General features: G+C 36.7%; 3 protein-coding genes, 2 long non-coding RNA genes and 2 other non-coding genes across 7 annotated transcripts; 5 read left to right on the top strand and 2 right to left on the bottom strand.

Annotated features, from left to right (window-relative positions):
- Positions 1-1,201: 1,201 nt before the first annotated feature.
- Positions 1,202-1,290, top strand: LOC140013942 (small nucleolar RNA snoR14). Its single transcript, XR_011820794.1, has one exon. It is a non-coding gene; the product is annotated as a small nucleolar RNA snoR14 (small nucleolar RNA).
- Positions 1,291-1,378: 88 nt separating this feature from the next.
- LOC140013941 (small nucleolar RNA Z101) lies at positions 1,379-1,475 on the top strand. The gene has a single exon (XR_011820793.1). It is a non-coding gene; the product is annotated as a small nucleolar RNA Z101 (small nucleolar RNA).
- Positions 1,476-5,763: 4,288 nt separating this feature from the next.
- On the top strand, positions 5,764-9,383 carry LOC140013649 (disease resistance protein RPM1-like). Its single transcript, XM_072063229.1, has 2 exons — positions 5,764-6,108; positions 6,282-9,383. Exon 2 carries the CDS (start codon positions 6,357-6,359, stop codon positions 8,175-8,177), a length of 1,821 nt encoding a protein of 606 aa, XP_071919330.1. The 5' UTR covers positions 5,764-6,108; positions 6,282-6,356; the 3' UTR covers positions 8,178-9,383.
- A 2,269-nt stretch (positions 9,384-11,652) lies between these two features.
- LOC140013761 (uncharacterized) lies at positions 11,653-12,642 on the top strand. The gene is made up of 2 exons (XM_072063850.1): positions 11,653-12,149; positions 12,207-12,642. Exons 1-2 carry the CDS (start codon positions 11,653-11,655, stop codon positions 12,640-12,642), a joined length of 933 nt encoding a protein of 310 aa, XP_071919951.1.
- A 1,950-nt stretch (positions 12,643-14,592) lies between these two features.
- LOC140013679 (uncharacterized) lies at positions 14,593-15,824 on the bottom strand. The gene is made up of 2 exons (XR_011820492.1): positions 15,688-15,824; positions 14,593-14,683 (listed from the first exon to the last, which is right to left on the bottom strand). It is a non-coding gene; the product is annotated as an uncharacterized lncRNA (long non-coding RNA).
- On the top strand, positions 15,730-19,142 carry LOC113707350 (disease resistance protein RPM1-like). Its single transcript, XM_072063359.1, has 2 exons — positions 15,730-15,872; positions 16,023-19,142. The coding sequence occupies exon 2, from the start codon at positions 16,098-16,100 to the stop codon at positions 18,990-18,992; it is 2,895 nt and encodes a 964-aa protein (XP_071919460.1). The 5' UTR covers positions 15,730-15,872; positions 16,023-16,097; the 3' UTR covers positions 18,993-19,142.
- A 2,773-nt stretch (positions 19,143-21,915) lies between these two features.
- Positions 21,916-23,564, bottom strand: LOC140013227 (uncharacterized). The gene is made up of 3 exons (XR_011820298.1): positions 23,116-23,564; positions 22,748-22,992; positions 21,916-22,440 (listed from the first exon to the last, which is right to left on the bottom strand). It is a non-coding gene; the product is annotated as an uncharacterized lncRNA (long non-coding RNA).
- Between the last annotated feature and the right edge of the window lie 478 nt (positions 23,565-24,042).

Below are 24,042 nucleotides of genomic sequence, written 5' to 3'. Positions count from 1 at the left end.
GTTCAATTGTCAATTTTGAAATCCAACCCTCCAATGGGTTTCAACTGGTAGTGTAATTTATCAAAATAATTTCAATAACAAATGAGTTTTAACTTAGTAATACTAAAGTCGTTCTCAAAGAAAGAGTCATTTCGTTTAAAAAAAAATAGTAGTTTCACTGACAAAAGAATGATCTTGTCTTGGTTAGCATTCCAACTACAGAAACAGGGCTACAATCTCCCATTAGAAAGGAACTAAATGCATTCCAAATTATTTAAGGAACTCCTCCAAATCTTTGGTAAAAATAACTTAATTACACAATAAAGGAACTAAGGATGCATTTAATAAAATTGAAGTTGAAAACTGAAATTTGAATCCATTGAATAAAATTTGATAAATTTGAATATATATCACATTAAGTGGTGATAATTGAATATTGTTACATAATAAAATTTGATAAATTTGAATATATATTACATTAAGTGGTTATAACATGTTAAAATTTGAAATCATTAACGTTAAATGTTAAATTGAATTGAATGCATTAAGTTTAAATGCTGAATTAGATTATTAACCTTAAATGTTGAATTGAATTATCAAACAAATACTGAACTAGATTATCAAACGAGCGAAAGAGACAATTATCCCAAATTATCTAAGGAATCCATTCAAATATTCGATACAAGAAAAATTATATGCCATTTTTTCCATTTAAATTACATAAAGTATAAGTATAAATGAAAACAAACGGTCCAAAAAGAAATATATATCATTTTTTTTTAAGTCTATCAAAAGGACGGTTTAGGTTTAGGCGGCGTGCAGAAGAAGATGCTAGGGTTTCGCCGCCTCCTAAAGTCACAAGCTATTGCCTATAAATATATCCAATCCTGCAGCCACCGATTCAACTCAAATCAGCTCAGCTCGGCTCAGATGCGTAGGGTTTTAGATAGATTTCACCTTTCAATGGCAAACTCGAGTAAGTGTTCTTTCCTCTTTCGATTACTCGCCGCAATTTTCAGGAGATTGCAGTGACGAGCTCATAATTCGGGCCGGAGACGACGACGACGACGATGTCGTTTGTCTATGACGGCAACCTAATTCCTCTAAGAAGTTCTGAGCACTTCCTGAGTATTAAGCGGTTGTGTACACATAAAAGTTTCGATTTTTATCGTCAAACCTTTTTTTTTTGTTTCTAATTAAAATTTGGGGACTTAAAGAAAGAGCGAGGGGATGATAGAATTCATAAGTCTGTCAATCCACTGAATAATAATCCTCTGATGTTAACTATGAATCCCGACAGGTTCTGATCGCCTTTCTTTATTTCCTTTGAAGTTTTTTCTTTATTTTTTTCTTATCGTGAATTCGGGTTTTTAAATTTATTTAGGTTTCAAATTAATTTTTGGGGCAAAGGATGAATCTCATGTATACAAATGGGTAATTTGCGTCTGAATAGCTCTACATTGATGCTAAATCACCTTGGAGACCTGATGCCCTTTTCTATAATATGTTTTTTTAATCCTTTTTTCTTTTGGATAATTTGTTTGATTGCATTTTCTCTGGTCGCCAAAAAAAAAAATTGTGCCAAAAAAAAAAATTGCATTCCGTCAAAACAATTTTTTTTTTTGGGGTGGGTTGTGGGGGGGGGGGGTGTTTTTTTTTTTTCTTGACTTAAATTGTACCAATTTTTGTTCTGTTGATTTTATCAAATTTGGAGAATGCCAGCATCTAAATGTTTCTGTCTCTGGTTTTTATTAGGAGGAATTGATACATTGAGTGGGAAAAAGAACATTGGTGTGTAACTTCAATTCAATTCTCTTTATCAGATATCTAGTAGGCCGCTATATTTGATTCAACAATATAATTTCTACAAAATGTGTCAGAAACACAATACTATGCTTTTGCAATTTGCACTTTGTGGGTGTAAAAGGTGAGAATTGAGTCTTAATTCACAAGACTACTCATCCACCTGAGCAATAAAAGTACAATGCTAACTCAAGGGATAAAGTACAATGCTAATTTAAGTGTATAATTCTCATTATCAGATATCATTTAATGTTATATGAAAAATACCCTCTAGAGTTGTATTTTTACTTAACCATGATTTTAGATATAATAATTTCCTAAATAAAAACGCGTAGTATTAATTGATTTCTTGAAAAGAAACATACACGCACTAAACATTCTACATACAATAACTTATTGTAAAAAAACTAATTATATATTTATATTTTTGAAATAAGTACACATGTAGACCAGAGAAAATATTTTTTGGCAACGAACTAGTAGAAAATACCAACATTTAATGAGATCTGAATTTAGAATTCTAGTTCCTGGAACTTTAACTTTAGTTAGCTGGGAACTATGGATAGGCATTCGTGCTCTTTCTTTTCTTGGTTTGAAATGTGAACAGATTCGATGGAGTTAAGTTATACTCATCTTTTGTTCGTCCATAAAAGAAGTGCAAAAGTCAGCATTCAAGCTTCACATTCTGTTGCCAAAAAAAAAAGGAGAGAGATTGCATTCCGTCAAGACAAATATTGTTTTCGAGGAGTTATCTTTGTGTTTTGGTGTTGGGGGGGGGGGGGGGGGGGGGGGGGGTTGTTGTGGGTGGGGGGTGGTGGTGGTGGTGTTGTTGTTGTGGCGGGGAGCTTCTTTTTTTATCAAAAGTAAATTGCATTTTCAAGGACTCTTCAGTATTACTTTCCTCTTGCAGTTCTGTTCCTGCATTTTTCGATGGCTTGCTTAGCCAACATAGAAACCAATATTGTCACTGATCAATCTGCTCTTGTTGCTTTGAAAGAGCACATATTATCAGACCCCTCCCTAGTCCTGGAAGATTACCGGACTGCTAATACTTCTGTTTGTGATTGGATTGGAGTCACTTGTGGCATCCAACATCATAGAGTAAGTGCTTTAAACCTATCGTTCATGGGTTTGAAAGGCAGCAACCCTCGCCATCTGGGGAACTTGTCTTTTCTTGTTTCTTTGGACCTGAGTGGTAACAATTTCCAGGCCAATCAACCTGGAGATCTGTCCCGTTTGCGACGCCTGTGGTTTATGAACTTTAAGCTCAACAACTTCACTGGAGATAATCCGTCATGGTTTGGTTCCTTTCCTGAACTTAAATTTTTGTCAATTAGAAATAACAGCTTCACTGGATTTATCCCTCATTCTCTTGCGGAACATCTCGAAGCTTGTAACATTGGAACTGTCATACAATCCTTTACTAAGTTAAGATTCCTGAAGTGATGGGAGGTCTACAAAACCTGAGGGTACTAAATTTGCAGTATAACCCGCTTACAGGGTCTATACCATCCTCCATTTTCAACATTTCGACGTTGGAAATTATTGTTCTCTCAGGAAATAACTTACCTGGTAATCTTCCTCCAGACATGCAATGATCTTCCAAGTCTCGGAGGGCTTTATTTAACTTCAAATGAGTTAAATGGCCTTGCCATCAAATTTAACTGCTTGTTCAGTAATTCAAATATTGTGATCAAATGAATTTAGCGGACAGATACCGAGGGAATATGGAACCTTGAAGAAGCTGGAGGGTTTGTATCTTGCTCGGAACAGTTTAATAGCTGGCTTCCATTTGGAGGCCCACCGTCTTGTTTGGCTTGTATTTTTTAAAAATGTTTATAAAAAAATTATTGTAATGATTTAATATATGTAAAAAAAAAATAAAATTTTCTTGATAGAAAATGGCTGTTCAAATAGGGTCCACTCTCCTCCGCATCACATGTTCCTGGAAAATTCATAGCTGGCTTCCATTTGATTCAGAACTGTCATTTTTGCTCTGAGGAGGAAGAGAGTACTGATACTGACTTGCTTTGAGCTGGAAAACTTGGTCAACAATAATTGGAGGGAAATTCACTTTCCTCCGCATCAGATGTTCCAGGAAAACTTATAGCTGGCTTCCATTTGATTCAGAACAATAATTCGACGTCATTGCTTTTGCACGATGCTTCGACATCATTGCCCTTGTGGTCTTTCCTTTTTAACTACTAAAACACAGAGGCATGTTTTTGCCAAAAATGTGGTCAGAAACCGTATTGTAGTGGTTTGTTCCTAAAGTTTCTTTGATATTCCATCCGTTTTTATTACAAATACTAATTGTTCCAAAGGGCAAACAAAAAAAAAAAGCAGAAATTAGTTCCATAGAAGGAGGAGGAGGTTATAGATGTCGGCAGGAGGAGCAGAGGACCCCGTTGTAGTTTTATTTCTTCGTCAATGAAATCAACATTGTCCAGTCCAACCGCGTTTTAACGTTATCCCTTTGTAAAGAGCCACAGTTGAAAGATGCTCCTCCATCTTTATCCGACCAAAGGACCCACAGTTGAAAGAAGGTCTTGAAGACTGATCACCCCACCAATTGCAGTGTCTTCTTAATAGCTTCCATGATTTTGATTTGTAGCAGGTAAGGCAGGTTCGTCCTTCGGACCAATTTATTGAAAAGAATTCCTAACAAAATTTTTGGAATGGGTTCAAAAAATATAGGAAAAACACTTTAGCACGATAAACCTGGAAGCTTAAATGAATTGGAAACAAAATTTAGTTAAAAAAATAAGTTTCCATATGAAAATATATTGTGACTCTTAAGAAAAAGAAAACGGCTCACGGCTATCTACATGAAAATGACGGATGCGAAGCGTAGCAAGTTGAAATAAATCAAAAAATGAAAAAAATTGAAATTAAATGAAGGTAAGAAATTCATTTCTTTTCAATAACAAAACAAAAGGATGCCAAACATCTTGGATGTTGGAAATTTTATTTTTTTTTTCTTTTTCAACATTAAGAATAGCACTATTCTATAGAGTAAAACATCTCTAATCCAATATATTTGAATTAGTCTATGTCTAGATAATATATTTGAACATAAAAAATGTATTTACATAGTTTTTGTGTATGTTTTAAAGTGGATACAGAGATACAAATGTCATTATTATGTAATTAGGATTAAAGTCTGCAAGTTTTGTTTGGATTGCAACTTTTTAGAGTTTTTGTAAAAAAAAATTTACTGTAACGATTTGATATATATGAGGTAAAAAAGTGATGAAAAAATGTGTTTACAAAAAATGCAACCATTTTTTTGTTGAAAAATTGCCTTCCAAGCAAGGCTAGTCCTCTGAAATCATTTACAATAATTGAAAAATATAGTTTCCAAAATTATATAGTTTTAGATCGTATAAAAATTTATTAGACATATTAGGCCAGTTTTAGACTTACAAGACATTTTATTTTTCAATTCCCAATCAAAAGATATATTGGATTATCAAATAATAGTTGATACAGGAGTAATGAGACTAAAAAATTCAAGTGATACTCATTGGATTCCCTCTATTAATTGATTGTTTTAAGATACTTTAGGAATAAGTTTGGCACGAATATCACCAAAATAAATAATTGCAATGAAATGCCAGACTTTTGGTTCCTTTGCTCTGGAGTCCGGAGTCTTCCTGAAGTACTCATCCAGTCTAAATGTCCGTTTTCATATTTCATGCACGCAAACTGTTGTCAAAGATCCTTTTAACCCTAAACAAAGTTATTGCTCATGAAAATTATTTTTCCATTCGAAAAAAAGTTTTGATTTGGAAGACAGTTTCATATTTAGGAAGTGGGATACCAATAATTCTCTTTTTTTTTTTTCGTAAATCTTAAGTTTGAATGCGTCTTTATGATATTAATTGGTATTTGATTGAGTTAAAAAAGAAACCTAAATTTTCCCTATGCAGTTAAAAAAGATAGCTGCAAAAATGATAGAAATGAGACATTAAATTAATTGGCAAAGTGATGGGCATAGAAATAAGCCACATCATGATTGAGTAATACAGCTATTCCACAAATTTGTAATCCTTAATTGTAAAGAAAATTGATTATTTTTAATGAACTCCTTACCATTTTCTGCAATTCTTTTTTTTTTTTTTGCTAAATTTGCATGCTGTTCATAGAAGAAAGTTTCAAGTCTTCGTCAATGAAATCAACACTGTCCTTCCCCTCGTAAAGAACCCACAGCTGAAAGATGCTCCTTTATCTTTATCCCACCAAAGGACCCACAGTTGAAAGAAGGTCCTGAGGACGTGCAAACACAGTCTTCTTAATAGCTTCCATGATGTTATATTGTGGCAGGTAAGGCAGCTTCGTCTTTCACAATCATGTTTCTTGCTTTAGTTTCTTCTAATTTGTTAATTCTTTCCTTTTCCTTTTGACGCGGTTTTCCTTTGTGATATATGCTGTACCATATGGTATCAAAGTTCATCAGCTTATGAATCTATAACCTACTCTTCCTTCTTCCTTTCAAGATACTACAACTGGACTGTCCTATAAACCAGAAGCCGCCTCCCCCGACATTCTTAGGTTAAAAAGAAAGACTGAAAATGGCAGAAACAGTTCTCTCTTTTGTGCTGCGTCAGCTTTCAACATTTCTGCACGAGGAGGGACGACTATTGGGAGGGCTTCGACAAGAGGTTCAATTCATCATGGATGAGTTGGGGCAAATGAGAGCTTTCCTGCGAGAGGCAGAAGCAAAAGAAGAAGATGCTCAACCCACGCTCCAACAATGGATCAAGCAAGTGCGAGATGCTGCTTATGACACTGAGGACATTCTTGATGAATTTGTAGCTCGCTTTGCTCGGCGTCCCGCAACAGGATTCTACGGCTCTGTTCGGAGAATTTTCAGCTCCATCAAGAATTTGAGAGCTCGTCATCGAGTTGCTAGCGAAATACAAAGCATCAAGTCCAGAATCAAAAGTATTTCTGAAGCTCATACAAGATACAAATCCGACTATGGTATCTCTGCCCAAGCGTCCAACTCACTTTCTGCTGTGAACAACACAAGCTGGCGCTATAGCAGAGATGATGCACTGCTTGTGGAAGAAGCTAAATTGGTTGGCATTGACCTGCCCAAGAAACGTCTTATTTGTCAGCTTCTCGAAGGGGATGATCACCAACTGAAAGTTGTTTCAGTGGTTGGTATGGGAGGACTTGGCAAAACTACCCTAGTGAAAAAAGTCCACGAGGATCTTGAAGTCAGAAGGCATTTTCCAGTTCGTGCTTGGGTAACTGTCTCTCAAACATGTGACTTTCAGGATCTCCTGAAAGACTTGATTCGGCAGTTGCACGAGGAAGGGAAGAAACCAGTCCCACAATCGATAGAGTCTATGACAGCCACTGGGCTCAAAAAATTTGTCAAAGATTTTCTTCAACAAGCCGGAAGGTATGCAATTGTTTTTGATGACGTATGGGACGTGGAATTTTGGAATACCATCAAATTTGCACTGCCCGAGAGTAGCCACGGCAACCGTGTCATGCTAACAACTCGAAAAGCTGATGTAGCCTCTGCCTCTTGTGCAGAATCTCTAGGCTACATACACAGAATGGAGCCACTGTCCTTTGAAGATTCGTGGACCCTGTTTTGTAACAAGATCTTTAAGGGAAATAGCTGCCCTGGCCATTTGACGGATGTTGCCAAAGGTATTTTGGAAAAATGTGAGGGCTTGCCCCTTGCGATTCTTGCAATCAGTGGGCTTTTGGCTATGAAAGATGTAAACAGAACAGAGGAATGGGAGATGATTCGACGCAGTCTTGGAGGTGAATTAGAAGGCACTGGTAAGCTGGACAGAGTTAAAAAGATACTCTCTCTTAGTTATAATGATTTGCCTTGGCATCTCAAGACGTGTCTATTGTACACAAGTATCTACCCAGAGGATTGTGAAATAGCATGCTATAGACTAACTAATTTGTGGATTGCTGAAAGGTTCGTAGAACGGAGGGAAGGAATGAGCATTGAAGATGTAGCCTGGGGTTATCTCACTGAACTCGTCAATAGAAGCCTCATTCAAGTGACTAGGGTGTTTTATGAAGGATTACCCTACACTTGTCGAATCCATGACCTATTGAGAGAAGTTATTCTTCTCAAGTCAAGGGAACAAAGCATGATCACAGTTACTACTGGACAACCAACGATGTGGCCGTCCGAGAAGGTACGCCGTCTAGTAGTCCATAGTAGTAGCAGTAACAACACCCAGCACCACCAACAAAGACGAAGTTATTGCTTTGACCACCTTCGGTCGTTCGTTACATTTGGATCCACGGACCTGCTACTATCCAAACCGTTGTTATCTGATGTTTTAAGGAGTAGCAAATTGTTAAAGGTTTTGGATTTGGTTGGTCAAGAGACACGAGGAAATACCAAATGAGATTTTCAAGATGTTTCTTCTCAAGCATCTGAACCTATGCGGTACGAGAGTGGCGAGAGTCCCGAAAGCCATTGGAAAGCTTCAACATTTGGAGTATCTGGATTTGGGATACACCAGAGTTAGGGAACTACCTGTGGAAATCCTAAAGCTGCAAAAACTTCGGGTTCTCAGAGTATATCAAGAAGTTGATTCTTCAGATGATGATTATGGGTATCATGGATTTAAAGCTCCCTCGAATATGGGAGGGCTTCTTGCCCTTGAAGTATTAAACTGCATAGATGCAAGTAGCGGATCCACAATAGTCAAGGAGATAGGAAAGCTGACCCAATTAAGAGAGCTATTTATTACAAAGTTAAGAAGAGAAGATGGAAAGGAGCTCTGCTCCTCCCTTGCCAACCTCACCAGTCTTCGGGAATTAAGTGTTGATTCAATTGGAAAAGGCTGTGATCGTGAGATAATCGATCTAAATCATCCTTCTCTTTCTTCTTCTTCTTCTTCTTCTTCGTTTCTTCAATCTCTTCGTATGCTGATTTTGCGTGGCCGCTTAGAAAAGATGCCAAAATGGATAGTTCATCTTCATGGCTTGGTAAGAATAGATTTGGATTGGAGTGGATTAAGGAGTGAGGAGGATCCGTTTGAATCCCTCCAACATTTGCCCAATTTGGTTAGTATTAATTTCTGTGGATCTTACCAGGGAGAAGGGTTGTGTTTCAAGGCTGGAGGGTTCCTAATGCTGAAGGGGATGCAGCTAAAGAGAATGGAAGGGTTGAGATGGATGAGAGTGGAGGAGGGTGCATTGCCTCGTCTCCACGAACTCATTTTGCAACAACTGCCATTACTAGAGGAGTTGCCTATGGGTATTCAGCATTTGATCCAGCTTCAACGGCTGATTTTGGCTGAGATGAGTTCTGAAATGATAGAAAGGGTAGAGAATCAGAAGGAAGAAAGTGAAGATTACAGAAGAATCACACACATTCCTGAAATTGTCATTGGTAGCTATACAGATGATGGGGAATGGAGACAGCGCCAGCTATAGCGCCAGCTATGGGGAAGCAGCAGCCGCCGCCGTGGCTTCTTCCTCTTCTATTGTTTTTATTTTTTCTTTTGTTCATCGTCTATTGTTCTTATTTATTGTTTGTATCGTGCATATACGGTGTGAGGTTGTTAATGTATTGTATACAATTACTCTTTTATCTTTTTGTTTCATCGTCTATTGTTCTTATTTATTAGAAGTGTATTAATAATACCTACCAAAAAAATTTTATTAAAAACTCCAAAAAAATAGCTTTTAAACTTTGGTCAGAGGCAATACGTAGACCCAATGTGGCTTGTCCACACTTCTGCTTGTAAAAATAGCGAATATTTGATTTATTATATGACTCCTTTTACGTACGTAATCTATATATCTCCCAATGTGTTCTTTCCTTCTCAAATTTGCCAATGTTTCAATTCACATTTGACCATTCATTCATCACTGACCAGCATAATTACTCGGTGCTCATAAACAAACCGACAAAATGTGTATCACTCAATTCTGAAAAACATTTTTTACACTGAAATTAAAATTAAAAATTTCACGTGAGATATTCCTAGTTGCTTAATTTATCACTTGTCAATAGTCAAATTACATGTGCCCCGCGCGAATGGTCCAACGGCAGTACCTCTCACCAGTGAATCTTGAGGTCACAAGTTCGAGTCTCCGCTCTGCTGGATTTCTCCGCGCACTTACCGCGTTCGGGTCGGGTTGGGGCGCCGGATCCGAGCCGCAGGAAATTAGTCGGGTCCCGTAAGAATTGACCCGAACATCCCTGTGTCGATAAAAAAAAAAAAAAAAGTCAAATTACATGTGCCCTTTTGGCAGTGTAGTTCTGTATCTCAATTGCTTATGTCTGCTTCACATCCATCCACGTTGCAATGGATGCCGAGAATAGCGATTTTTGCTATTTTCTTTGTAATTTGAGTGTTGATTTTGTCCTCTTTTGTCTTTTTGGATGTGATGGAACTCGTCTCTATTTCATGTTTGACTGCCACACGTTCCAAGTTTATTCTTTTGCGTTGGTTTCACTGTTGTTTCTCTACAGATTTTGACCTTTTTGGTCTCTTTATTGTGAATAGTAATTTAGTGGTTGGGCAGCTGCTTGCTTCATATGTTTATCCAGATTTCTTTGACCTCTCGTGTTTTTTGCGAAAATCTTTTTGGCTTTCATTCAAGTACAAGAAATCATATGATTAATGATTCGCAAACAAAACAGCAACTTTAGTTACTAAATTATTCTTCACAAGTTAAATAGTACCAACAGCAAACTACACATTACTAATCAATACTAAATATTACAAAAAATCAACACAGCCTAGAATAATACACCCCAAATTATATTATCATACACACTGAGAAATCCTTCAATTAATCCACTCTCACAACTTTCACTAGCATAAAATTAATCAGGACCAATAATCAAATCATAATTAGACAAATCGTAAATATACTGTACTGTAAACAGTAAAAATACCATCCACCTGAGCAATTAGATGCTTTTGCAATTTGCACTTTGGGGGTGTAAAAGGTGAGAATTGAGTCTTAATTCACTATAATACTCATCCACCTGAGCAATAAAAGTACAATGCTAACTCAAGGGTTAAAGTTCAATGCTAATTTAAGTGTGCAATTATCATTTAATGTTATACTATATTAAAAATACCCTCTAAAGTTAGTACATAAACTACTCAAATTGTCTCTTTTACTCAGCCATGATTTTAAATATAATAATTTCCTAAATAAAAAAGCATAGTAATAATAGATTTCTAAAAAAACATACACACTCTAAGCCTCTAACATGATTCTCCACACAATAATCTATTGTAAAAAAAATTAATTATATATTTTTGAAATAAGCATACAAGTAGAATGTGCCAAAAGCATTGGTGGTTATAAGCATCTATGGAGAGTTAAATTACGCTTACAAATGGTAGGATCAAATAAAGAGTTACGTTATGCTCACAAGTGGCAGGATGGATACAAATTGAATAAAACCGAAGGGTATTTCAACTAAAAAACCGACATGTAATGAGCTTTGAATTTGGAATTCTAGTGCCTGAAACTTTAACTTTAGTTAGCCGGGAAGTAAGGATAGGCATTCGAGCTCTTTCTTTTCTTGGTTTCAAACGTGAACAGATTCGATAGGACCCCAAATGCTGATCTTACTTGACATTTGAGACGCAGTTAAGCTATACTCATCTTTTGTTCGTCCATAAAAGAAGTGCAAAAGTCAGCAGTCAAGCTTCACATTCTGTTGCCGAAAAAAAAAAAAGAGATTGCATTCCGTCAAAACAAATATCTTTTTTTGGGGGTGTTGTTGTGTTTGGGCGGGGGGGGGGGGGGGGGGGGGCTTCTTTTTTTTTTTTCCAAAAATAAATTGCATTTTCAAGAATTCGTCAGTATTACTTTCCTCTTGCAGTTCTGTTCCAGCATTTTCCGATGGCTTGCTTAGCCAACATAGAAACCAATATTGTCACTGATCAATCTGCTCTTGTTGCTTTTAAAGAGCACATATTATCAGACCCTTGCCTAGTCCTGGAAGACTACTTGACTGCTAATACTTCTGTTTGTGATTGGATTGGAGTCACATGTGGCATCCAACATCATAGAATAACTGCTTTAAACATATCATTCACGGGTTTGAAAGGCAGCATTCCTCGCCATCTGGGGAACTTGTCTTTTCTTGTTTCTTTGGACCTGAGTGGTAACAATTACCTGGGCAATCAACCTGGAGATCTGTTCCGTTTGCGATGCCTGTGGTTTATGAACTTTAAGCTCAACAACTTCACTGGAGAAAATCCATCATGGTTTGGTTCCTTTCCTGAACTTAAATTTTTGTCAATTAGAAATAACAGCTTCACTGGATTTATCCCTCATTCTCTTGCGGAACATCTCGAAGCTGGTAACATTGGAACTGTCATACAATCCTTTACAAGGTAAAGATTCCTGAAGTGATGGGAGGTCTACAAAACCTGAGGGTACTAAATTTGCAGTATAACCAGCGTACAGGGTCTATACCGTCCTCCATTTTCAACATTTCAACGTTGGAAATTATTGCTCTCTCAGGAAATAACTTACCTAGTAATCTTCCTCCAGACATGCAATGATCTTCCAAGTCTTGGAGGGCTTTATATAACTTCAAATAAGTTAAATGGCCAGTTGCCATCAAATTTAACTGCTTGTTCAGTAATTCAAATATTGTCATTGTCATCAAATGAATTTAGCGGACAGATACCAAGGGAATATGGAACCTTGAAGAAGCTGGAGGGTTTGTATCTTGCCCGGAACAGTTTAATAGCTGGCTTCCATTTGGAGGGAAATTCACTTTCCTCCGCATCACATGTTCCTGGAAAACTCATAGCTGGCTTCCATTTGATTCAGAACTGTCATTTTTGCTTTGAGGAGAGGAGGGAAGGTCCTGACTCCTGAGTTGCTTTGAACTGGAAAACTTGGTCAGACACCATTGCTTTATTCCCTCCCTTGTTAAATATTTCGATATCATTATTGTTTTTGCACGATGCTTCGACATCATTGCCCTTGTGGTATATCCTCTTTAACTACTTAAACACAGATGTATGTTTATACCAAAAATTTGGTCAGACACCGTATTGGAGTGGTTTGTTCCTAAAGTTTCTTTGATATTCCATCCGTTTTTATTACAAGTGTAAATGAGTGATCCCGTTTGACAAGTGAATTTTTAAATCTTTGGAGTGGCTTCATTTGACAAGTGAGTTTTTAAATCCGTTTTTAAATCTAACAAATGTAAATGAACCAAATCTTTCGTTATTCCTTGACTAGAAAAAAGAAACTAGCTACTCTCCATTCAGAATAAATCACCAAATTCCATTGAAGCAATTCGCATGAATATTCGACAAAAAGAAATAACGAAAGAAAGAAAACGAAGAAGAGTGCTCGTTCCTTTGCTTGGCGCCAGACTAATCAAATACGAGCCAGGTTCCGTGGGAAGTAGTAGTCACTAATATAGTGTTGTACATTAGGAATTAAAGACCTATCAAACGAGCTCTCCTCTTCCTATTTTGTCTCCTAAATTAAAGGAAATAAAGAAACACAGCACCTTTCTTACTTGGAAAAGGAAACTACCAAAGACAATATCCATGTTTCCTAATCAAATACTACAACTAATAAAGATAGAGTAATTATTTCCTGCACTGACGGTGTATACACTATCAGCGTTGGATTCATGATATGTGTGTAAAAGTTGAATTTCAAATTCAAATTTTTCATAGTTGTCATTCATCCAACGCTGATAGTGTATACACTGTCAGTGTAGGAAAGATTGATCCATAAAGATAATAAAAGTCTTCCAAATCTTCAATCAAAACTGTCCATAATTGATACGAACTAGGAAATTCCGCGTGTAGTAAATTCTCGAGCGCCACAATCAAATTAATTCTTAACATGTTAGAAAATTACTCCTTTTAATTATGGTTTACTTATTTTCCTACAATCAGCACCAATAATCAAATATAAGTAGAATCTATGAATTAATATAATATTTGGCTAAAATCATGAAGAAAACAATCATAAATTGAATAACAATCTTGCACCCTATTAATTTTTCCTACACCTAAATCGTGCTTGTCATCAAAGATGAGAACAACCAATTAATCAATTGAGCTCAAACAATCATGTAAATGAGTTTTTAAAGATTGGTTCATTTACATCCGTTTCTTTGGAGGTAATTGTTCCAAGGGGCAAACAGAAAAAAAAGCAGAAATTAGTTCCATAGAAGAAGGAGGTTATACATGTCGGCAGGAGGAGCAGAAGACCCTGTTGTAGCTTTATTTCTTCGTCAATGAAATCAATAATGTCCAGTCCAACCCCGTTTTAACTTTATCCCTTTGTACAGAACCCACGGTTGAAAGATGCTCCTTCATCCTTATCCGGCCAAAGGACCCACAGTTGAAAGAAGGTCTTGAAGACTGATCACCCCACCAATTGCACGGATACGGGGCAGGAGTTGCACAGTCTTCTTAATTTTTTTTTTTTCTGCAACGGTAATTTTTGTATTGATAGACAAAAGGATACACACTTATATGAGCAAAGGCTCAAGGAACAACTATACACAAGTGTTAGACACACTGAGGATTGATCCATTCCTCATCCTGAAATATGCCTAAGGCATAACCACTAATCAGTTCACATCTGGAGTCTAATCTCCTATCTAAACAAAAGGAGCATTTCAGAAATAAAGCTCTTAAATTGTTAATGTCATCAGTCAAAGTAGCCAGTTTGATATCCTTGGCTATTCCTTCCGTTAGCCCTTTCAACAGCTGAGAGCTGGGTATGTAGACTGTAATTTTCTGCCAGTCTTCTTAATAGCTTCCATGATTTTCCATGATGAGAGCTGGGTATTCCTTCCGTTAGCACAGTCTTCTTAATAGCTTCCATGATTTTGTATTGTAGTAGGTAAGGCAGCTTCGTCTTTCAGACCAATTGAAATGAATTCCTAACAAAATTTAGGAATGGGTTCAAAAAATTAGTGAAGTATTGGAAAAACACTTTAGCACAATAAACCTGGAAGCTAAACATGAATTGGAAACAAAATTTAGTTAAAAAATAAGTTTCCATATGAACGTATATCGTGACTCTTAAGAAAAAGAAAACGGCTCATGACTATCTACATGAAAATGACAGGTGCGAAGTGTAGCAAGTTGAAATAAATCAAAAAATGATAAAAAATTGAAGTTAAATGAAGGTTAAAAAATTCTTTTCAATAACAATAGAAAAGGATGCCAAACATCTTGGATGTTGGAAATTTTATTTTTTATTATTTTTTTAAACATTAAGAATAGCACTATTCTATAAAGTAAAACATCTCTACTCCAATATTTGAATTAGTCTAAGTCTAGATAATATATTTGAACATAAAAAATGTATTTACATACTTTTGTTTATGTTTTAATGTGGATATAGAGATACAAATGTCATTATGTAATTAGGATTAAAGTTTACAAGTTTTGTTTGGATTGCAATTTTTTAGAGTTTTTGTAGAAAAATGTACTGTAATGATTTGATATATGTGAGGTAAAAAAGTGATTAGAAAATGTGTTCAAGAAAAATATAGATATTTTTTGTTGAAAAATTGCTTTTCAAATAAGGCCAATCCTCTGAAATCATTTACAATAATTGAAAAATAAAGTTAATTTCCAAACTAATATAGTTTTAGGTCGTATAAAAATTTATGAGACACATTAGGTCAGTTTTTAGATACCAAAATTTGATACCAAAATTGCTTTTCAAACAAGGCCAGCCTATTTTTCAATTGCCAATCAAAAGATATATTGGATTATCAAATAATAGTTGATACACAAGTAACGAGACTAAAAAAATTCAAGTGATACTCAATGGATTCCCTTTATTAATTGATTGTTTTGAGATACCACACTTTAGAGGAATATGTTTGGCACGAATATCACCAAAATAAATAATTGCAATGTGCAACACACGTACCCCTATACCAGCGTAGAGAAAAATGCCAGACTTTTGGTTCCTTCCCCCTGTAAAGAACCCATAGTTGAAACTTGAAAGATGCTCCCTTATCTTTATCCCACCAAAGGACCCACAGTTGAAAAAAGGTCTTGAAGACGTGCACACACAGTCTTCTTAATAGCTTCCGTGATTTTTTGTTGTGGCAGGTAAGGGAGCTTCGTCTTTCACAATCATGTTTCTTGCTTTAGTTTCTTCTAATTGGTTAATTCTTTTCTTTGTGATAAATACTGCACCATATAGCATGGAAGTTCAGCAGCGTATGAATCTATAACCTCCTCTTCCTTCTTCCTTTCAAGATACTACAAGTGGACTGTCCTATAAACGAGAAGCCGCCTTCCCCGACATTCTTAAGTTAGAAAGAAAGACTGAAAATGGCAGAAACAGTTCTCTCTTTTGTGCTGGATCAACTCTCAACTTTTCTACGCGAGGAGGGACGACTATTGGGAAGGCTTCGGCAAGAGGTTCAATTCATCAGGGATGAGTTGGGGCACATGAGAGCTTTCCTGAGAGAGGCAGAAGCAAAAGAAGAAGATGCTCAACCCCGGCTCCAAGAATGGATCAAGCAAGTGCGAGAGGCTGCTTATGACACTGAAGACATTCTTGATGAATTTGTAGCTCGATTTGCTCAGCATCGCACAACAGGAATCTACGGCTCTGTTCGGAGAGTTTTCAGCTCCATCAAGAATTTGAGAGCTCGTCATCGAGTTGCTAACGAAATACAAAGTATCAAGTCAAGAATCAGAAGTATTTCTGAAGGTCATCAAAGATACCAATCCGAATATGGTATCCCTGCCCAAGCGTCCAACTCACTTTCTGTTGTGAACAACACAACCTGGCGCCATAGCAGAGATGATGCACTGCTTGTGGAAGAAGCTAAATTAGTTGGCATTGACCAACCCAAGAAGCATCTAATTTCTCAGCTCCTCGAAGGGGATGATTACCAACTAAAAGTTGTTTCAGTGGTTGGTATGGGAGGTCTTGGCAAAACTACCCTAGTGAAAAAAGTCCATGAGGATCCTGAAGTCAGAAGGCATTTCCCAGTTCGTGCTTGGGTGACTGTCTCTCAAACATGTGACTTTCAGTACCTCCTGAAAGACTTGATTCGGCAGTTACACGAGGAAGGGAAGAAACCAGTCCCACAATCGATCGAGTCTTTGAATACCACTGGGCTGAAAAAAATTGTCAAAGATTTTCTTCAACAAGCTGGAAGGTATGTAATTGTTTTTGATGATGTATGGGACGTGGAATTTTGGGATACCATCAAATTTGCACTGCCCGAGAGTAGCCACGGCAACCGTGTCATGCTAACAACTCGAAAAGCTGATGTAGCCTCTGCCTCTTGTATAGAATCTCTGGGTTATATCTACAGAATGGAGCCACTGTCCGTTGAAGATTCGTGGACCCTGTTTTGTAACAAGATCTTTAAGGGAAATAGTTGCCCTGGCCATTTGATGGATGTTGCCAAAGTTATATTGGGTAAATGTGAGGGCTTGCCCCTTGCGATTCTTGCAATCAGTGGGTTTTTGGCTTTGAAAGATGTAAACAGAACAGAGGAATGGGAGATGGTTCGACGCAGTCTTGGAGGTGAATTAGAAGGCACTGGTAAGCTAGACAGAGTTAGAAAGATACTCTCTCTTAGTTATGGTGATTTGCCTTGGCATCTAAAGACATGTCTGTTATACACAAGTATCTGCCCAGAGGATTATGAAATAGGATGCGAAAGACTAATTAATTTGTGGATTGCTGAAAGGTTTGTAGAATGCAGAGAAGGAATGAGTATTGAAGATGCCGCCTGGGCTTATCTCAGTGAACTCATCAATAGAAGCCTAATTCAAGTAACTAAAGTGTTTTATGAAGGATTACCCTACGCTTGTCGAATCCATGACCTATTGAGAGAAGTTATCGTTTCCAAGTCAAGGGAACAAAACATGGTCACAGTTACTACTGGACAACCGACGATGTGGCCGTCCGGGAAGGTACGCCGTCTAGTACTCCATAGTAGTAGTAGTAACAACACCCAGCACCACCAACAAAGACCAAATTATTGCTTTGACCACCTTCGGTCGTTCGTTACGGTTGGATCCACAAACCAGCTACCATTCAAAACGCTGTTATCGGAAGTTTTAGGGAGCAGTAAGCTGTTAAAGGTTTTGGATTTCGGTGGTCAAGAGACCCAGGAGGAAATACCAAATGAGATTTTCAAGATGTTTCATCTCAAGCATCTGAACCTATATGGTACAAGAGTGGAGAGAGTCCCGAAAGCCATTGGGAAACTTCAACATTTGGAGTATCTGAATTTGGGAAAAACTGGAGTTAGGGAATTACCCATTGAAATCATAAAGCTGCAAAAGCTTCGAGTTCTCAGAGTATATCAACAAGTTGATCCTTCCGATGATGATTATGGATTTCATGGATTTAAAGTTCCCTCGAATATGGGTGCGCTTCTTGCCCTAGAAGTATTAAACTGCATAGATGCAAGTAGTGGATCCACAATGATCAAGGAGATAGGAAAGCTGACCCAATTAAGAGAGCTATATATTACAAAGTTAAGAAGAGAAGACGGAAAGGAGCTCTGCTCCTCCCTTGCCAATCTCACCAGTCTTCGGCAATTAAGTGTTGATTCAATTGGTAAAGATGGTGATCATGAGATAATCGATCTAAATCATCATCATCCTTCTCTTTCTTCTTCTTCTTCGTTTCTTCAATCTCTTCATCTGCTGATTTTGGGTGGCCACTTAGAAAAGATGCCAAAATGGGTAGCACATCTTCACGGCTTGGTAAGAATAGATTTGGATTGGAGCGGGTTAAGGGGTGAGGAGGATCCGCTTGAATCCCTCCAACATTTGCCCAATTTGGGTAGAATTAATTTCTGTGGATCTTACCAGGGAGAAGGGTTGTGTTTCAAGGCTGGGGGGTTCCTAAATCTGAAGCGGTTGCACCTAAAGAGAATGGAAGGGTTGAGATGGATGAGAGTGGAGGAGGGTGCATTGCCTCGTCTCCAAACACTATTTCTGCAACAACTTCCATTACTGGAGGAATTACCATTGGGTATCCAGCACTTGAGCCATCTTCAACGGCTGACTTTGTATGAGATGAGTTCTCAATTGAGAGAGAAGCTGTTAGAGAATCAGAAGGAAGAAAGTGAAGATTACACAAAAATCGCACATATTCCTGAAATTCTCATTGGTTACTATACAGATGATGGGGAATGGAGAGAGCGCTGGCTGTGGGCCGAGAAGAAGAAGAAAACATATAATCTTTCCTAGCAAGCAGCAACAGCAGCAATAGACGACATTGCATCTTTTTCCTTTTTCCTTTTCTGTATTTTACCTTATTTATTGTATACCACGTCGTGTATATCGTGTGATGTTGTTAACGACTTGATGTACTGTATATTACTCTTTTATTTTTATTTATTTTTTGTTTCTTGATCTTTTCTATAATTGATTTGGCAAACGATCAAGAGGTAGGTAGGTTAGAAGTGTATTGATAATATCTAACAATAATACGTTTAAAATTGTAGTCAGAGACAATATGTAAACCCAATTTGGTTTGTCAATACTGTCAATGTTAAAGTGAGAGTTAGTCTCACGTACTCCTGTAGCTTCTCCAACTGGATAATAAATAGCAGGTGATAGGGTATAATTTGTTAGTAAATTTATTATTGATTTCCCCTTCTATCCCTGACAAATATTGTGTTAATTGCTGATATTTACTAATATTTGGTATTTGGAACCAATTTCAGAAGTGAAGCAGAAAATTACCAAAAAGGAGGGACTTGTATGGAAAAATGCAGACTTCTAAGGGCTTCAACCTTTGGGTCCTTGAATTGGTGGGGACCACAAGTTAGTGCAAGGCATCTAGTCATTTGGGTTTTTCAAAGAAAGCAACGTAGAGAGACTTGGAACAACAAGTACTTTGGAGGTTTTGTCCACATGTGCGGGGACCACGGATAAGAAGCATGAGTCATTTGGACTCTAGAAAAAGAAACGTACAAGACTTTGAATTTGGTGTGGGGACCACTAGAGATAGTATTAGACTTCCTTTTGGCTTTAAAAAGGGAGACAAACGTACTAAGAACTCGAAGGGAGGAATAGTTTTAGTTTAGGCTTTTAGCATAGTTTTAGTTTTCTTTTCTTAGCTCTTTCGCATGGTTGTTCTCCATTAATGGAGGACTAACCTCTTAATTCTAGTGAAGAGGACAACTGAAGACTTGGTTCAACAATTATTGTGAGATCGAAATTATTTTAATCGCTTCCTCATTTATTGGTATTTATGTGTTTCCTGTTTTTAATTGTTATAATCCTTATGTATGATTGATTAGTGCGCAATAATTAATTATTCATATAGGCTATTTTGCTAAATAGAGGTAATTGAATCCGTAATTGTTCGTTATCTCTATCTTAGTAGCAACTGGCGTAATTGGATTTATGTCAGGGGAGCATACGATCTAGTTTAAACAAACCCTCGTAGCGTGTTTGTTAGTTAGGATTGGGCCTTTCTAATTATTAATGCAATCTAGAAATTAAATCCTACGGTCGTACCTAGGGTTGTTTTTGGGTTAGAGAAATAGCTAACGGTCGTACCTTAGAACGGTTGGTTGTTTATCGCGTGCATGACAACTATAACCAATCTATTAATAAATGTTGGGATTATTTTTGCATCAATGATCAGTGCATGAACCATTTCTGAAGTATACCCTTGGCTAGAGTTTCTCCAATTATTTCTTTAAATTAATTATTTTCTGCAGTTAATTTATTTAGTTAGTATTTGATCCAAAAACCCCCCATACTTTGGACTCTAGAAGAAACGAATTATCCCCAATCCCTGTGGATTCGACTCTACTCACCGCTATATACAAAATCTGTATTTTTCTCGAATAGGTATTTATTATTGCACAGATTCGGCACCTGTCAGCAGGTGCTACCAAATTTCTTTAGACTTTCTAGCACATGCTCTATGAGGGCAAGGATGGAACGTTAGAAGGAAAATCACTAGTGTAGCATGACTCTAATTTTGAAACAATGAAAAAGTGATTTGATATAAACAATGGACCGAGGGAATATATGACTCGTTTTAAGTGATAGGCAGCCCCCAATCTGTTCTTTTCTTTCCAAATTTGCCAATGTTTCAATTCACATTGCATATGATATGAGATCATTCATTATTGACTAGTATAATTACTTCGTGCAATAAACTTACAATGTGTATCACTGTTTCTTAAAAACATTTTTACACTAGAATTAAAATTAAAAACTTCTTCTATTATTGGTAATTAAAATTAAAAATTACACATTTACACTTATATTTAACAATCAGTTTCTTCATCTCCAATTATTGTATGTGTTAAAATTATCTCCAATTATTATATTCTTATGCGTGATAATTAAAGCTAACTATATTTTATAAACATATTGACTTAGAAGAAAATCACAATTAATAAAAAGACAAAAGGTTATAAACAGTTAATGAGAAAATAAAATGTTAATTTGATGATTAAATTCACTATATGGATAATCTAGAGCTATTATGTACCTTGTAGCAAGATAACTGAAGTTATGGAGAATAAACTGAAGTTGTTAGAAGTCGCTAAACTGTTTAGTACTAAATCATGTAACGATCATATTCCAATTTCGTGCATCAACTCAAGGCTACAGTTTTATTTGGCAGGTACAATCCCTCAAGAGATTGGTAATCTTTATAACCTGAAGCTATTAGCCATGGATAGATTATAGGATCTATCCCAAGAGAAATCTGGAATTTGACTCGGTTTCGGAGCTTTATCTTGGGCATAACAACTTAACAGGTGTGACAATTTACTAACTACTTCAAGAGAAATATTAGTAAGTTTTGCTGTGCTAACGGAGATGGTAACAATTTGAACATTTCTATTTGCTCCTTCTCTTGTCAAGTTAAAAAATTAACGAAGCCAGTTTCACAGTCCAGCATCTTTTATTGTTACGAAGAGTTGATTATTCTGGTCCAACATATCTATCCTTGGTGGTATTTGGCAGGTATCTTGAATTTGGCGCGCAGGTATAATTACGCAAGAGCTTGGTGGTATTTTAAAGCTAATGTTGTTTAGTCTAGACCATAACCAGATTGAAGGCTCTATACCAAGAGATATTGGAAATTTGACCGCACTTAAAGAACTATACCTTGGTGTAAACAATTTAACAGGTATGGCACTTGAGAATAATAATCATGAGACAACTGAAACATTCTTGGTCAAATAAACATGCTTCCGTTGGCAAATGATGGTTTCTTCAGGATTGCGAAACATTCCATTTCAGGAGTTCTATCTGTTTTAATTTGGCAGGTGTAATTACCTATGAGGTTGGAAACCTACAAACATTGGAGGTGTTGAACCTAAGAGTTAACAGTTTAAAAGGTTCCATACCAACCGGGATCTTCAACATCTCAACTTTAAGAGTGCTTTCACAGGTTTCCAACAGTCTTTCAGGCAATCTTCCATCCAATATGGGTTTAGGCCTGCCTAATTTAGAAGAACTTTACCTCAGCTCTAATAACTTCAGTGGACTGTTGTATTGTACCTGACTTGTATGTGGATAGTAATTCATTCTTTTTCCTTGTATGCCATCTTGATAGATGCTGCATAATTTGTCTGGGTCTACACCAAGATTCGCACCCGTAAGTTTAAACAGGGTCATGCAAACCTTGTGCATTTGGAGTGAGTATTCATCCATGGTTGCTCTGACATCATCAGAAATTTGCAAATTAGCATCGTGATGAATTTTTCTTACACAAATTTCAGGTTTTTGTCGCCTAAGTAAAGTAATCCATGCAGCTTTCTAATGGAAGCAAAAGATGCTTCCTTTTAAAGAATCTTTGTTTTGTACTTGCGCGAAAAATAGAGGATAAATTCCCATGACGAGTGGGAAATTCTGTAAGCAGAGGAGCTTGGCGAACAAGGCTAGCCTTCTGAGAAAATATTGGAGCAGCATAATATTACTGCAGAAGTGGGAAAAGATTGTGATACTCTATATTATTCATTGTCTACCTGAAAGATGTTGGTGTCATAGGCCAGAATCTCATATTTGTCTGAGAAACTGGCAATGCACGAAGGAAGAGCATGTCCCCCCAGTCAATCTTTTGATCCTCTGATACCACAAATATTTGACCATATCCTTCAACATCATTTGGTAGCTGTGCATAGGCCGTCTTCTGCTGCAATGGCAGCTTAAAGAAGTCCTCCATCACCAACTTCATTTTCTCAATTTCTGTGGCAGCCCCATGATTAATTAACTGTTCAAGATTGAGTCACGCACTGTTAGTAGCTACTTTGCTAGGAAAATTAATCTGTGTATCTGATCATTACAAGCTGTACAATTAGGATTCTATATGTGAAGGATTCTCTAGATTTGTTACCTGAAAGAAGCCCGATGAAGTTTTGCCATTAACTCAATGACAATACAGAAACTGACATTTTTTTACGGCTAGATGCTCAGATGGAGAAGATCAGCCGTCGCACTGAAATTTTGAAGGAATGACAAATTGCTAACTGCTAATTCAGCAGTTGGCCAGCGAATTTGAAATTTGATAAGGTGCCTTTCACATTTTCACAGATGCTTCACGAAATGTAAAAAGATTTCATACCTCTGTGTAATTTGTAATCTAAACACCCTTACAAACATGAGAGATGATTAATCCAATAAACGTAATAAAATCCTGTATCAGCCTGGCCTAATTTCGTTGCAGAGTCATTCCTTTTGCTTATTGAATAATTACTCCACCGAGATTAGTTGATGGAGTTCAATGTGATTACTTCATAAAATAATCATGCAGTTGATCAATATAAGTTGCGCAATGACTACCATAAAAGAATTTAAGGCCAGTGGCGCATCTCACTTTCATTTTAGTTGTTGCAGATTCGTTAGTAAAGAATTTGTGTTGCTAATTACTAATTACCGTGCCACCATCAACAATTTTGATTACAATCTCTCTGGAAGGGGGAAAAACAGATTTTTTAGCATTTGTATAGGATCATACTAAAAACACAGATGAAGAAAATTTGTATGTAACCTAAAGCAACTCTAAGACAAGAGGCAACAATCGGCAACTTTTGGATTGAAGAAAAAAATGAACATAAAAAGGATGAGATTAGTAGGATCATTATTTGTTATTTTCGATGTACTTTGAAAGCAAAACCAAAACCAAAAACAAAATTATAGTAAAAAAGAATTGAAAACTAACAAAATTCTAACAAGAAGAAGGAAGAGTTTAACTAATCGTAGTTAGTAAGATAAGTGTGAGATTAATACCAATATATTGACTAAGTACAAGTTAAGTGTGAGA

Source organism: Coffea arabica, chromosome 8c (genome assembly GCF_036785885.1).
Source record: "Coffea arabica cultivar ET-39 chromosome 8c, Coffea Arabica ET-39 HiFi, whole genome shotgun sequence".
Taxonomy (NCBI): Eukaryota; Viridiplantae; Streptophyta; class Magnoliopsida; order Gentianales; family Rubiaceae; genus Coffea; species Coffea arabica.
The sequence above is the reverse complement of the archived record's forward strand: the minus strand, read 5'-3'. Positions and strand labels throughout refer to the sequence as shown.

Excerpts from the sequence above, each read along its gene's own strand:
- LOC140013649 (XM_072063229.1), top strand. The coding sequence starts at position 6,357 with ATGGCAGAAACAGTTCTCTCTTTTGTGCTGCGTCAGCTTTCAACATTT.
- LOC140013761 (XM_072063850.1), top strand. The coding sequence starts at position 11,653 with ATGGCTTGCTTAGCCAACATAGAAACCAATATTGTCACTGATCAATCT. Across the intron at positions 12,150-12,206 it reads GTCATACAATCCTTTACAAG|TATAACCAGCGTACAGGGTC; the intron begins GTAAAGATTCCT and ends CTAAATTTGCAG.
- LOC113707350 (XM_072063359.1), top strand. The coding sequence starts at position 16,098 with ATGGCAGAAACAGTTCTCTCTTTTGTGCTGGATCAACTCTCAACTTTT.